The sequence below is a fragment of the Nomascus leucogenys genome, chromosome 13, assembly GCF_006542625.1.
Source record: "Nomascus leucogenys isolate Asia chromosome 13, Asia_NLE_v1, whole genome shotgun sequence".
Taxonomy (NCBI): domain Eukaryota; kingdom Metazoa; phylum Chordata; class Mammalia; order Primates; family Hylobatidae; genus Nomascus; species Nomascus leucogenys.
The window spans coordinates 87,987,325-88,000,273 of record NC_044393.1 but is presented as its reverse complement, the minus strand read 5'-3'; the positions used below and the strand labels follow the sequence as shown (position 1 = coordinate 88,000,273).

General features: G+C 48.0%; 2 protein-coding genes across 3 annotated transcripts in view; both read left to right on the top strand.

Moving 5' to 3' along the window:
• ZC3HAV1L (zinc finger CCCH-type containing, antiviral 1 like) overlaps positions 1-406 on the top strand; it is a 54,654-nt gene extending 54,248 nt beyond the window's left edge. Inside the window, exon 6 of the mRNA XM_030826772.1 lies at positions 74-406. Within this exon, the coding sequence (XP_030682632.1) occupies positions 74-406 (333 nt within the window). The remainder of the gene's footprint in view (positions 1-73) is intronic.
• KIAA1549 (KIAA1549 ortholog) overlaps positions 322-12,949 on the top strand; it is a 150,293-nt gene continuing 137,665 nt past the window's right edge. For both annotated transcript variants that reach the window (XM_030826082.1, XM_030826081.1), the window contains exon 1: positions 322-618. In XM_030826082.1, the coding sequence (XP_030681942.1) occupies positions 432-618 (187 nt within the window). In that variant the 5' untranslated portion in view covers positions 322-431. The remainder of the gene's footprint in view (positions 619-12,949) is intronic.

Below are 12,949 nucleotides of genomic sequence, written 5' to 3'. Positions count from 1 at the left end.
GTCGGGGCGGCACCGCCCGGCCCAGGCCCCCCGAGCCCCTCGCGCTCCCTCCGGGAGGCGGGTCCTGGGGAAGGGCTGGGCCTCGCCGCCTCTGCCGCGCCGAGCCCCGCGCACGCTGCCCCGGCCGCCTCGCAGGCAGGCAGGCAGGCAGGCAGGCAAGCGCCCGGCCGGCCGGGAGGGGGTGCTCGCCGCCCCGCGCCCGGGCCCGCGCGTTGCCGGGCAGCTGCTCCGAGGCTCCGAAGGGGGCGGAGCGGCAAGGCGGGCGTGCGGCTGGCGCCCCTGTCCGCGGTTCCGGCCCGACCCGCCCCCGCCTCGCCGGCTTCCCTCCGCGCCGGTGCGCGGCGCCCCGTCCCAGCCGCAGCCGCAGCGGCCGCCCCTCCCGGACCTGAGAGCCGCTGAGCCGTGAGGCCGGGCCGGGGCGCCGGCCGGGAATGCCGGGGGCGCGGCGCCGACGCCGAGGCGCGGCCATGGAGGGGAAGCCCCGCGCCGGGGTCGCGCTGGCCCCGGGGCCGAGCGGCCGAGGGCCTTCCGCCCGCTGCGCCCGCCGCCGCCGCCCGGGGCTGCTGCTCCCCGGCCTCTGGCTGCTGCTGCTGGCCCGGCCGGCCTCGTGCGCCCCAGGTAAGCCCCGCCGAGACCCTCGGGACGCGGCCGCGACCTCGCCTGCCTTTATCGCTGCTGTTTTCAAAACCCCGGCTTTCCCCGCCCATCCTCTTTTATTCTCCAGCTCCCTCGCTGTCCTTTCTGGAAGATGCTTTGCCATTCTTCTGGGGCCCAGCAAATAAAGGCACGGGGGAAATAAATAATTAAAACGAACAAGCGAGCGGCTTCTGGCCGGTCTTGCTGAGGGGTTTGCGAAGCTGTTCTCTTGTCCATAGAGCCCGAAGCGGGTCTGGTGGCTTCATCTCATAATGTGCCTGGTTTTTCCTGCAGAATGCAGGCACTGGAGTGCTTTTTTGTCAAGGCTGTATGATGTGGCATATCGAATGTTTTGAGATACTTTATTGTCGGGGCGAAGGGGGCATTCGGGTGTGCTTTAAAAGAGTATTGCATTACCGGGACAAGCCCAGCGTCCCCCAGATGCGGGCAGGCCGGCCGTGTCCCCCCGTGCAGCAGGACACAAAGAACATTCAAAGAAAACCTCTTGGAGAGCTCCCTGGCCACGGATCTTTCCAGGGAAATAGCTATTGGTATTACTTCTGCAAGGCATTATTAGTACAATGGAGTGTGAAAATATTTTGATTCTTAAGTGTCAGGGCATGAAAGGAGTAAGGGCTGTTTTTATAACAGATGCAGTTTAGTGACTGTTCATCAGTATGGAATGAAGAAGCATGATTTATGAGGGTTTTGTTGTGGAAGAAATAATTTAATTCCTGTTGCTTCTCCAAAATGTTTATTTGTCCACCCTGAGCCTGTACACAGGATGGTCTGGAAACCGTCTCTGAGCTGACGCTGCAGGCCAGCAATTGCCCCAGCACGGGCACTTGACCACTTTGAGGCGGAAAAGGAAAGGTGGAAGGAGCAGCTTAGGGTGGAGAGCTGCTGCACGCAGAACAAAAACCAGAAAGCCGTGAACGTTGCTCCGAATCCTCCCTTCTCGTGGGAGCAGGGCCAAAGGGCTACTCAGTGGCTGGGAGGAATTGGAACACATTTGAAGGTGTCCCTTGGACTTGTGAGAATTGTAACCAGTGCCCTAGAGGGGATGGTACAATAGAAGCACAGGGAGGACTTCAGGGATCATGGAACAGGTTCACTCTGCTTACCAAAGAGGAAACTAAGGCAGAGAAGTGCCTTGCTCAAGGTCACAGTCATCACTTTCCCTGCCTCCCACCCCAGCTCTTGGCCCATAGACATATCCACACCTGAAGCCTCAGCAGAGATTTCCCATAGCTGGGTGGAACCAGGGTTGGGGTGACAGAATGAGTCTCTTTTGGGCAGTATACAGCTAGTGCAAACACCTTACTCTAACCTAGTACCTCCCGTCTCAGTCCTGCTCCTGCGAGTTCCAGCCCTGTGTGTCCAGAGGAGATGAGATCATTGTCAGGGGTCTCTTGGCTTTAGTCAACAAAGAGAGCCCATCTGATACTCGTGGATTCATCTGTCATAAGACACAGCAGATAAATGGTTTCCATCTCCTGAGTGCTTTTTGTGTGCCAGGTGTTGAATTTTATATACACGATCCAATCACGTTGTGAGTTAGGAATAGTTATCCCCATTTTACAGATGAGGAAACTAAGGCTTTGAGTTTAGGTTGGCTTGCTTCAGACTCTATGACATGCTTCCTTTCTGTGCCTGATGGCTTACCCAGATGAATGTGGCCATCTGGGTGTACTGCAGAGGTTGTGGAGAATATAAGTGCTTCTTCTGGTAACTTTAAAATAAATAGGGAAGCTGTTTGCACTGCCCATCCCTAACCTTCTCTTCTTTGGAAGTCCTTTCCTGCTTCCCCTCTACCCCCAATACAAATATTCAACCTGGAGACATGAAATTAATAATATTTCCATTCTAGACCTGACATCATGGAAACAGAGACTTCATCCTTTCACTAGTTTGTATATTGGCTTCAGCCGCTGCCAGGCTCATAGACTAGGAACTAAGAAGTAAAGGGCACAGCCCCTGTGCTCCAGGATCCAGCTGGAAACACAGAGCAGTGAAGGAAGTACAAACCCTTGCACAGACCATTCCCAGACAGGAAAGGCAGGATTCCTTGTGGATGACCTGCTGGAGGTGACCCCATCTACTTCTTGAAGACTGTGAGGAACGATCTTAGTGGAGGGTGGCTTCCTGATGTAGCTAGGGTGTGTGTAGGGTGCCTGGGCGGTGCTGTTGATCCTGGGAAGAGGGTGCATTGCAGTTGCTTGGGCCGCGCTCCCAGTCCTGAGTATGGTATTTTCACCAGGAGATTTGGAAGATAGGAGAGCTTTGCTGAACACTGCCGTGGTGGTTGGTTCCCTTTCTGAGGAATAAGCAGTGCTAGTCAGAAAATGGTATGGCTTAGCTCTGTTTTGGACTTCCTACGTGAGGCAGCATTCCCATCCGTGGCTATCTGAAAGCTATCTCCTCCTTCAGCTGGCTTCTCTTGTTAACTTTTGTTCAACGGAGTCCACCTTCCAGGTGGTCCCCTTATTACAGTCTTTGGTCAAATCTCTATGTTGAATCGATTTCTTGTCTATTTCTATTTCATTCAGCATTTTGAATGTGTTTTTTGTTTTTTTTAAAAAAACATTTACAAGTTTGGTCTTAACCATTGACTGTTGTGGAAACAACTTGTAATACTTTGGACTTACTTTTGAATGCATTGCTCTTAAGTGATTAGCCATCCACAATATAAAAACAAAGAATCATGCTCTGTTTCTTCACCTTATTCAGAGATAAGTTTTTAAAAAGTAATAGTTATTATGAAATAGATTGCTTTGTAGGGAATTTGGAAATTACTGAAAGGTACAGAAACCAGTCACCCATAATCTCACAACCTGTAGGTAACACTAAGTAATTTTGTCGTTTTTTTGTTGTTAACATTAAAAAAAGAATTCAATTATATGCACAATTATATTTACTACCGTTTCCACTCTACATTTAACTTAAGCATTTTCCCATTCATTAAATCTTATTTGGAAACAATTTTCTATCCTAATGATTTATTCTTTTATTTCCATTTTTTGGGTTGCTGTAAGTAATGCTGATGAATAGCTACATAGAAAAGGCTTTGCTGGCCGGGTGCGCTGGCTCACGCCTGTAATCCCAGCACTTTGGGAAGCCGAGGTGGGCGGATCACCTGAGGTCAGGAGTTTGAGACCAGCCTTGCTAACATGGTGAAACCCCGCCTCTAATAAAAATACAAAAATGAGTCAGACGTGGTGGCACGCGCCTGTAATCCCAGCTGCTCGGGAGGCTGAGGCAGGAGAATTGCTTGAACCAGGGAGGCAGAGGTTGCAGTGAGCCGAGATGGCGCCATTGCACTCCAGCCTGGGTGACAGAGCAAGACTCCGTCTCAAAAAAAAAAAAAAGGCTTTGTGTATGTTTCTTTCTGTGTATATGTGTGTGTATGTGTGTGTGTGTGTTTTCTTGAGTATACATTTGTGGAAGGGGTATTAGAGTGTGATTAAAATGTAAGGCCCACCAGGCTGGGTTTCTGCATGTTTTGTTCAAAATGCTGGGCCCCTAGTAGGTACTTAGTATGTGATTTTTGAATGAAGCAATTTTTGAAAGTTATAATGCTGACATAAGCCCTTGAAGCTTACGCAGGGGCCTTCCATTATCACTTGCATTGAGTATTCACTTCATCACTGGCATTGAATGTTACTTTAAAAGCCCTTGTTTAAATAAATTTGTAATACATTGTTTTAACCTGCACGGTTTTATTGCTTTAGAATTGAATATTTTTTATTTTGTATTTGTATTCTGTGAATTTTCTCTGTATTTTTATTTGTTTACCTGTTGTGGCATAGATATGTATTTAAATCTTTATGTATTAGAAGGATAGCAACCATTTTTCCTTCTATTTGTTGCGTTTTCCCCCTTCCAAAGGAATTTCTTTTAAATTTTACATAATTTTGAAATGTAGAAGTTTTTGGTTATTTTGATTAGCAAGATCTGCCATTCGTTCTTTTAGTAATTTTTTTATTGCATTTATGCTTGTGGTGTGTTAAATTTTTTTCTTAATGTGCTATTTTATTATTGGCCATTTCTAGGTGAATATTTATGCTTTGTGAGTGGTTTAGTATATGATAAACAAATACTTAAATGTTTCAAAAGTGTGGCCCCTAGGCCTCCTGCATCAACATCATTTGGGGATGTGGGGGTGCTTGTTAAGAATTTAGTTGTCTAAGACTCACTCTTAGCCTCTAAATTAGACTCTTTGGTGGCAGTACCTGGGAATCTTCCTTTTAACAAGTTCACAGCTCAGTTTTAGCCACTGAGCATTGGAACCACTGATCCAGATATGGTAGCCCAGTAAATTAACAGTATTTTGAAGATATAGTAGTCCTTCCTTATCTGCAAGGGATGTGGTCCAAGACCCCCAGTGGATGCCTGAAACCTTGGGTAGTACTGAACTCTGTATATACCATGGTTTTTTCCTATATGTACATACCTGCAATAAAGTTTAATTAAAAAATGAGGCACAGTAAGATTAACAATAATAACAAAACGGAACAGTTCTAACAGTCTACTGTAATAAAACGTGAATATGCTGTATCTCAGAATACCTCAGAATATCTCAAAATATCTTCAGACTGCAGTTGTCCTCCGGTATCCGAAACCTTGGAGGAGGGGGACTACTGTATACCATTTAATATCTTGCAATTGTCTTTTCACTGTTAGAACAGCTAATTTAAAATCGTTATGTTGAGGCCAGGTGCGGTGTCTCACGCCTGTAATCCCAACACTTTGGGAGGCCGAGGTGGGTGGATCACCTGAGGTCAGGAGTTCGAGACCAGCCTCACCAACATGGTGAAACCCCGTCTTTACTAAAAATACAGAAATTAGCCGGGTGTGGTGGCAGGTGCCTGTAATCCCAGATACCTGGGAGGGTGAGGCAGGAGAATCGCTTGAACCCGGGAGGCAGAGGTTGCAGTGAGCTGAGATCGCGCCACTGCATTCCAGCCTGGGTGACAGAGCAAGACTCCGTCTCAAAATAAGATAAAATAAGATAAGGTAAAATAAAATAACCATTTTTTGTTACATATTTTTGCTTGGTTTAGTTTGGGTTGGGAGTGAAAGGGTGCAGAGGACTGCATTTTCAATGCTCACTCCTGCCCGTTTGGGAACAGCTGCTGCAGTGCTTGTCAGGAAGTGCCTCACTTAATTCTGAAAACAGAACCCAGCCAGGGAGTTGTTAAAAGTCACTAGGGACCTGGGAGCCACAGGTTTTCTATCAGTGCCCTGAATGATAGAGGCAGCTAATTACCGTCATTATAATTACACTAGGTTGATTTTCCCAGATAGGAAGACACTGTTCTAACTGATCTAATTTGTTTTCAAGTTGTGACCACCCACCTTTCAGCTGGAGCTCACAATGATGTGATTTCTTTTTCTTGTTAGGCAGCAGGATTTGTTAAAAGGTGAGTTAAAAAACCTGGGTGTGTGCATTTCTGCCTGTAACTTTGTGACTATGGACAAGTTACCTTGCCCTGGGTTTCCTCCTCGGTGTAAGAAAGGGTTAATGAGATTAGCGCTAATCTCATTAACCCTCTAGCTCCTTGTAGCTCATTTCTCCCTGTAGCTCCTACATATCAAGTCAACATCTTGGATGTCTTGGAATGCACTTATAAGCAGCATCTGTCCCTTTTCTGTTAGGCTGTTTTGTCATTTCTCTTTGCCTGGTAGATGTTCTAGGCCCATGACCTGCTGAAGGCAGCTCACTCTCACCATTGCAGATGGCTCTTCATTTTAAAAACTCCCTTTATTCTTCCCTCTTGCATCCACACACTCAGGACACATACTTTGCTTTCTCTTATTCTTTCTCTTTGTCTCTTTCTTTATTCCGTCTCCTTTGTTAGCTTCAGGCAATTACTTCTCATTAGTGAAATTCTAATCTTGTGGTCCCCACACACTCAGCATCTTCACTGCTTTGTAGCTTGTTAGAAAATGCAGAATCTTGGGGCCCACCCCCGACCTTCTGAATCAGAATCTGCATTTAACAAGATCCCCCTGGTGATTCTGCATGCACAATTGAAGTTTGGGAAGCAGTGAGCTAAGAGGTAAAGTGCCTCCTGTTCTAGCCTTCTGGGAATAGGTATTGTTGGAACACTGAAGGCTAAGTCAGCCTGGACTAACTCTGGAGCTGTCTAAATCTCCAGGGACCTTGAGAGACACCTGCTTTTGGGACTGAGTGTGAATAGTGTGCAAGAGCCATATTTTATTTGACCAGGCAACTAGATTAGAATGGTCCCCTAGACCTGCTGTTTTCATTCCTTGCGAGCATTTGACTGGTTGTAAAAACACTGAGATACAGGCTGGATGTGGTGGTTCACGCCTATAATCCCAGCATTTTGGGAGGCTGAGGCAGGCGGGTCACTTGAGGCCAGGAGTTCGAGACCAGCCTGGCCAACATGGTGAAATCTTGTCTCTACTAAAAACGAAAAAATAGCCGGGCATGGTAGTGGGTGCCTGTAATCCCAGCTACTCAGGAGGCTGAGGCTTGAACCCTGGAGGCAAAGGTTGCAGTGAGCTGAGATCACACCGCTGCACTCCAGCCTGGGCAACAAAATGAGACTCTGTCTCCAAAAACAAAACCAAACCACTGAGATACTACCCTAGCAGTTGGTAAATAGCTGCTTTACTGAATATTCCTTGCTCCCCACCCCCAAGTACCCTGAGCCTCCCTACCCTCTTTCAGGACTCTTTTCCCAAGGACCACCGCCACCCTCCACCTCACCGAGAACCAGTGACTGAAAGGTTAATGCTCAGCACAGCAGGCGCCTCAAGGACTCTGCTCTAGTTTTTTGGCTGAAGACCATTCTGGCAGGTGTGAGGTGCTAGCTCATTGTGGCTTTAATTTGCATTTCCCTAATGATTAGGGATGCTGAGCAATTTTTCTTTACCTGTTGACCATTTATGTGTCTCTTTTGAGAAATGTCTGTTCAGATCCTTTGCCCGTAAAATTAGAAAGCTCCCTTTCCGACTGTCAGTGCTCATGCTCCACTGCTGTTAACTGTGTTGACTATCACCTGTACATTCATTCATTTTTTAAAAATCTATCCCAGATCCAGTACTTAGAAAAAAAGTTAGGCTGGGTGCGGTGGCTCATGCCTGTATTCCTAGCACTTTGGAAGCCCAAGGCGGGAGGATTGCTTGAGCTCAGGAGTTTAAGACCAGCCTGGGCAACATAGTGAGACCTTGTTTCTACAAAAAAAATACAAAAATTAGCTGGGCATGGTGGCATGCACCTGCAGTCTCAGCTACTCGGGAGGCCGAGGCAGGAGGATTGCTTGAGCCCAGCAGGTTGAGGCTGCAGTGAGCTGGGATTGTGCCACTACACTCCAGCCTGGGTGACAGAGCAAGAACTTAAAACAAAAAAAAAAAGCTTGTTAAATGTTGCACTTGGTGGTAGTTGAAGTCATAGATATGGAAGACCCTAGTGAAGGGGGAGCATGGAGAGTTAGTAGACAAGGCGGCCGAGGACAGAAACCCTGAAACTAGCATGAAGGAGGGGGAAGACAAAGAGGAGCACACAAAGGAACTGACCATCATGACAAAATAGTGCTGTGAGAGCCAGGAGAGGAGAAGAGCGTTTTCCTCTAGGTAAGTGATCCAGCATGTCAAATGCTACTATACCAAACTGTTTCTTGAAGGATGGGATGAGGGCCAACTGATCGGAATCACCTGTGAAAAACCCGAACTCATGGTCAAGCCAGATCTACTGAAACAGGTGATGCCTGAGGATTTGTATTTCTGAAATGTTCCACAAGCTGTTAGTGTTATTCTTAGGCCTGGTGAGGTTTAAGTTACTCCCTATAACTTAATGGTGGCAGGAGGGTTGGTGGAAGTTTTAAAAACGTGTTTTAGACTTGTGTCTGTAGGCTTCAAGAGTCAGTAAAAATACAGTGACTGGGCCGGGCGCGGTGGCTCATGCCTGTAATCCCAGCACTTTGGGAGGCCCAGGCAGGCAGATCACTTGAGGTTAGAAGTTTGAGACCAGCCTGGCCAACATGGTGAAACCCCGCCATTACTAAAAATACAAAAATTAGCCAGGTATGGTGGCGGGTGCCTGCAGTCCCAGCTATTCGGGGGGCTGAGGCAGGAGAATCACTTGAATCTGGGAGGTGGATGTTACAGTGAGCTGAGATTGTGCCACTTTACTCCAGCCTGGGTGACAGAGCGACACTCTATCTCAAAAACAAAACAAAACAAAACAAAAACAGTGGTTGAAAATTTAAGGAAGTAGAAGGAAGGACCTGATGGCTAATTTACCAAAAGTGAGAAAGTTTTCACCTGGGCAGGCAGGACCACCCTAAGAAGAGTTAGAAAGAAGTAATATTGGGAGAAGGAATCGGAGGGACTGGTGGAAGGTTGGGAGTGAAGTCCAAGGTAACGGGGGTATCTGTGGTGATGTTAGGGAACCCGCCATGTGATTTTTGTCCTCTAGCACTTGATGTTCCAGTGTGTCTGGCAAAGGTGAGCCATTGGCCCAAGTCAGGGATGGGGAATCACAGGACAGGTGTGAAGAGCCAAAGGGGATTGAAGGAGTTGGCAAGAGGTGGTCTGGATGAGGTAGCATGGGGTCTAGGCTGGATGAGGTAGGAGGTGAACCATGGATGGAGCAGTGGGAAAGGGACTGGGAGGAGGGGGTGCAGCTGAGATCCCAGGGCAGGTGTTGGGAGAGAGGTGGGAGAGGGCGGGAGAGATTGGGGTGTCATTGTGCCGAGTTTCAGAAGTGGGTCATCTCTCTAGTTTTGGTCTTGGGTAATGAACAGGGTAGGGTGTAGTGGTGGGAATGAGTTGTTGAAGTGGAACATGGAGGAAGGCTTTGGGGTGAATAACTTCTGTGGATGTTGAACTTGCCTGGAGAGAGGAAGAAGGGACTGTGAGCCAGGCACCAGCCCCTCAGTGAGTGAAAGAAAGTTCCCAGAGGACTGTGCATGGGAGGGGAGGAAGTCTCTCTTGAATATATCTGCTGTACCATTGCTGGCACCACTGCCCTCTTTCAAGCTCCCATCCTCTTTTCTCCAGGTGACTGTCACGACCTCCACTTCTACTCTTGCTTCCTCCAATTCATCCTCCACCTTCAGCGGGAAGGGCCTGCTAGAGACAGGTCACGTCACTTCCTCCTTGCTTGACTGTCTGTAGTGGCCCCCATGGTTTTCATTACGCTCCACGTCTGAGTCAAAGCCTGTGTGCTCAGATAGCAGGTGTACAGGGCAGGAGTTGGGGGTCTAGGATGTGGGAAAATGGGCACAGAAGATGCAGAATATTCCGCATATTGGTACTGAAAGGGGCCAAGAAGATCTTTCCAGCAAGAGAAGGGAAGTAATGTGATTTGGAGGCTGAGTTTTGCCCTCTCGAGGTTGAGGTCCAGCTGCAAGACGGTTTCTCAACCCTAGGGGTGGGTTTTGTTGTGACAGGTAGCCGCTGACTGGGTAGGACCCAGCCCCTCAGAGGGCCAGCTTCTGCAGCATGAAGGGTGCTGTGTGTGCGCAAGGAGTGAAATAACGTAGGAAGAGGGAGTGGTAAGGTGGAGGCCATCTGTGCAGGTGAGGGCTAGGAAGAAGCCAATCTGGGGTGGGGTTGGAAAGGGAGGCAGAGAGGGCAGGAGTGAAGGCTCCTGGGGGCTTGGAAGGGATGGGATCTAGGGCAAGAGTGGAGGGGTTCATTTGAGAGAGGAGGAAAACAGAAGGAGAAACAGGTGGCATGTCTGGGGACAGAGATGTATGGGGGAGTGCAGGTCTATTCGTGGAGGGTGGGAGGCGAGCAGATCTGGAGAGAGGACAGCAGCGTGGGGGGATCAGGAGCTTGAGCAAACACAACTGGCTTCCAGAGGAGAGCGAGAAGGGATGAGTGAAAGAATTGCCAGGCAGTGGCAAGGGCCCAGTTGAAGTTGGAAGGCCAGTCTTGGTCACACTCCAGGCAGACACTCTGCTTGTCCCTCCAGCAGCCTGGGTGGCCCAGAACCTTGGCGGAAGATAGGCCACAGCGGTCCTGGGGTGTTGTGTCGAGGGCAAGGCAGCTGGGAAGGCTTCTTGCTCCTGATGGTTTCTTGGTGGTTCCCAGTCCTTTGGAGTCACTTGGAAACTCTCCTTGTCACTTCTTTCTTCTTTGTTCTCTTGTTTGGGCCTGAGGAAGGAACCCTTCATCACTTACTGTTTTGGTTGCTAGGATTAATTGTGGAGCCAGACAGTCTGAAGAGCTGCTTTAAAACACTGGGTAAATACTGTTGGGGAGCTTTCGAAGGGGGAAGCCTCAAACATACAAAACAGATGATCTTATGGAGCCAGCTTCCAGGGGAACTTGGGCAAAGCCCAGGAGACAGGTCTGAGCAGGTGGGAGGTTGCCAGGTCCTTGCTGCTCCAAGTGTGGTCCCCAGATCAGCAGCATCAGCATCACCTGGGAGCTTGTCAGAAACGCAGCACGTCGGACCCCACCCCGGACCTACTGCATCGACTTCTTGAAAGCATCTCCAGGTGACTTGTGTGCACACCAAAGCTTGAGAGGCTCAGAACTGTGCAGTTTCTCATTGAAGTTGGGTGTATTTCAAAGATTTTTGGTTCTCTAATTAGCGGAGAGTCCATAGCGCATAAAAATGCAGCCCAGATCTCAAGCCGTCGGGCAAAACTGAGGGTAGGAGCATTAGCGGGTTCAGAGCTGAGCTGGTGCCTGGCTGGATGTGCTGCTCAGAGAACTGCCGCTGCCCTGAGCATGGTCACAAGCCTTTAGTCCAGTCCTGAGTTCCCTGAGCTGGTGTTAGCAGGTGTTAGGGTGGTTGACTGTCAGGAATTACAAAAGCACTTGGAGATAGTTGAAGCAAAAGGGTGTCGAAGCTGAGACGGAGGCAGAAGCAACCCACATGTCTGTGGACAGATGAATGAATAAACAAACTGTGGTCTGGCAGGAAGTGGGGATGGTTAATAGGTACAAAAAAATAGAATGAATAAGTTGCTTTTATATAGGAAAGGAAAATTTTTAAAAAAGGAAAAGAGTGAAGAGTGAATAAGACCTAGTATTTGCTAGCCCAACAGGGTGACTATAGTCAAAAATAATTTAGTTGCACATTTAACAACAGCTAGTATAATTGGATTGTTTGTAACACAAAGGATAAATGCTTGGGGGGATGGACACACCGTTTACCTTGATGTGATTATTATGCATTACATACCTGTATCAAAGCATCTCATGGGCTGGGCACAGTGGCTCACGCCTGTAACCCCAGCCCTTTGGAAGGCTGAGGTGGTCAGATCACCTGAGGTCAGGAGTTCGAGACAAGCCTGGCCAACACAGTGAAACCCTGTCTCTACTAAAAATACAAAAATTAGTCAGGCATGGTGGTGCAGGCCTGTAATCCCAGCTACTCGGGAGGCTGAGGCAGGAGCATTGCTTGATCCCGGGAGGCAGAGGTTGCAGTGAGCCGAGATCGCATTACTGCACTCCAGACTGGGAGACAGAGCAAGATTCCATCTCAAAAACAAACAAACAAAAAAAACCAAAACTCATATAACCCATAAATATATATACCAACTATGTACCCACAAAATTGAAAATAAATAAATTTTTAAAAATGTGGTCTAGCCATTCAGTGGAATATTATTCAGCCTTAAAAAGGAAGGAAATTCTGACACATGCTACAACATGGATGAACCTCAAAGACGTTATGCCAAGTGAGATGAGCCAGTCACGAAAAGACAAATACTGTAGGATTCCACTTATATGAGATCCCTAGAGTAGTCAAAGCCATAGAGACAGGAAGTAGAAGGATGGCAAGGGCCTGGGAGGAGGGGGGAATGGGAAGTTTCTGTTTAATGGGGACAGAGTTTCAGCTTTGCAAGATGAAAGAGTTCAGGCTATCAGTTGCACAGCAGTGTGAATGTACTCAATACTGTGGAACTGTACACTTAGAAATGGTTAAGATGGTCAATTTGGGGGAGCTAAATGGTAACTTATGAACACAGAAAGAGTCAACAGACACTGGAGCCTCCTTGAGTTGGATGGTGGGAGGAGGGAGAGGAGCAGAAAAGGTAACTATTGGGTACTGGGCTTAATACTTGGGTGATGAAATAATATGTACAGCAGACTCCTGTGACACCTGTTTACCTGTGTAACAAACCTGCACTTATACCCCAAACCTAAAATAAAGTTTAAAAAAAAGGATGCTAAAGAAAATAATAAGAAGAAAATATTATTGGAGCACAAGGTTTTTTTTTTTTTTGAGACGGAGTCTGGCTCTGTTGCCCAGGCTGGAGTGCAGTGGCGCGATCTCGGCTCACTGCAAGCTCTGCCTCCCGGGTTCATGCCATTCTCC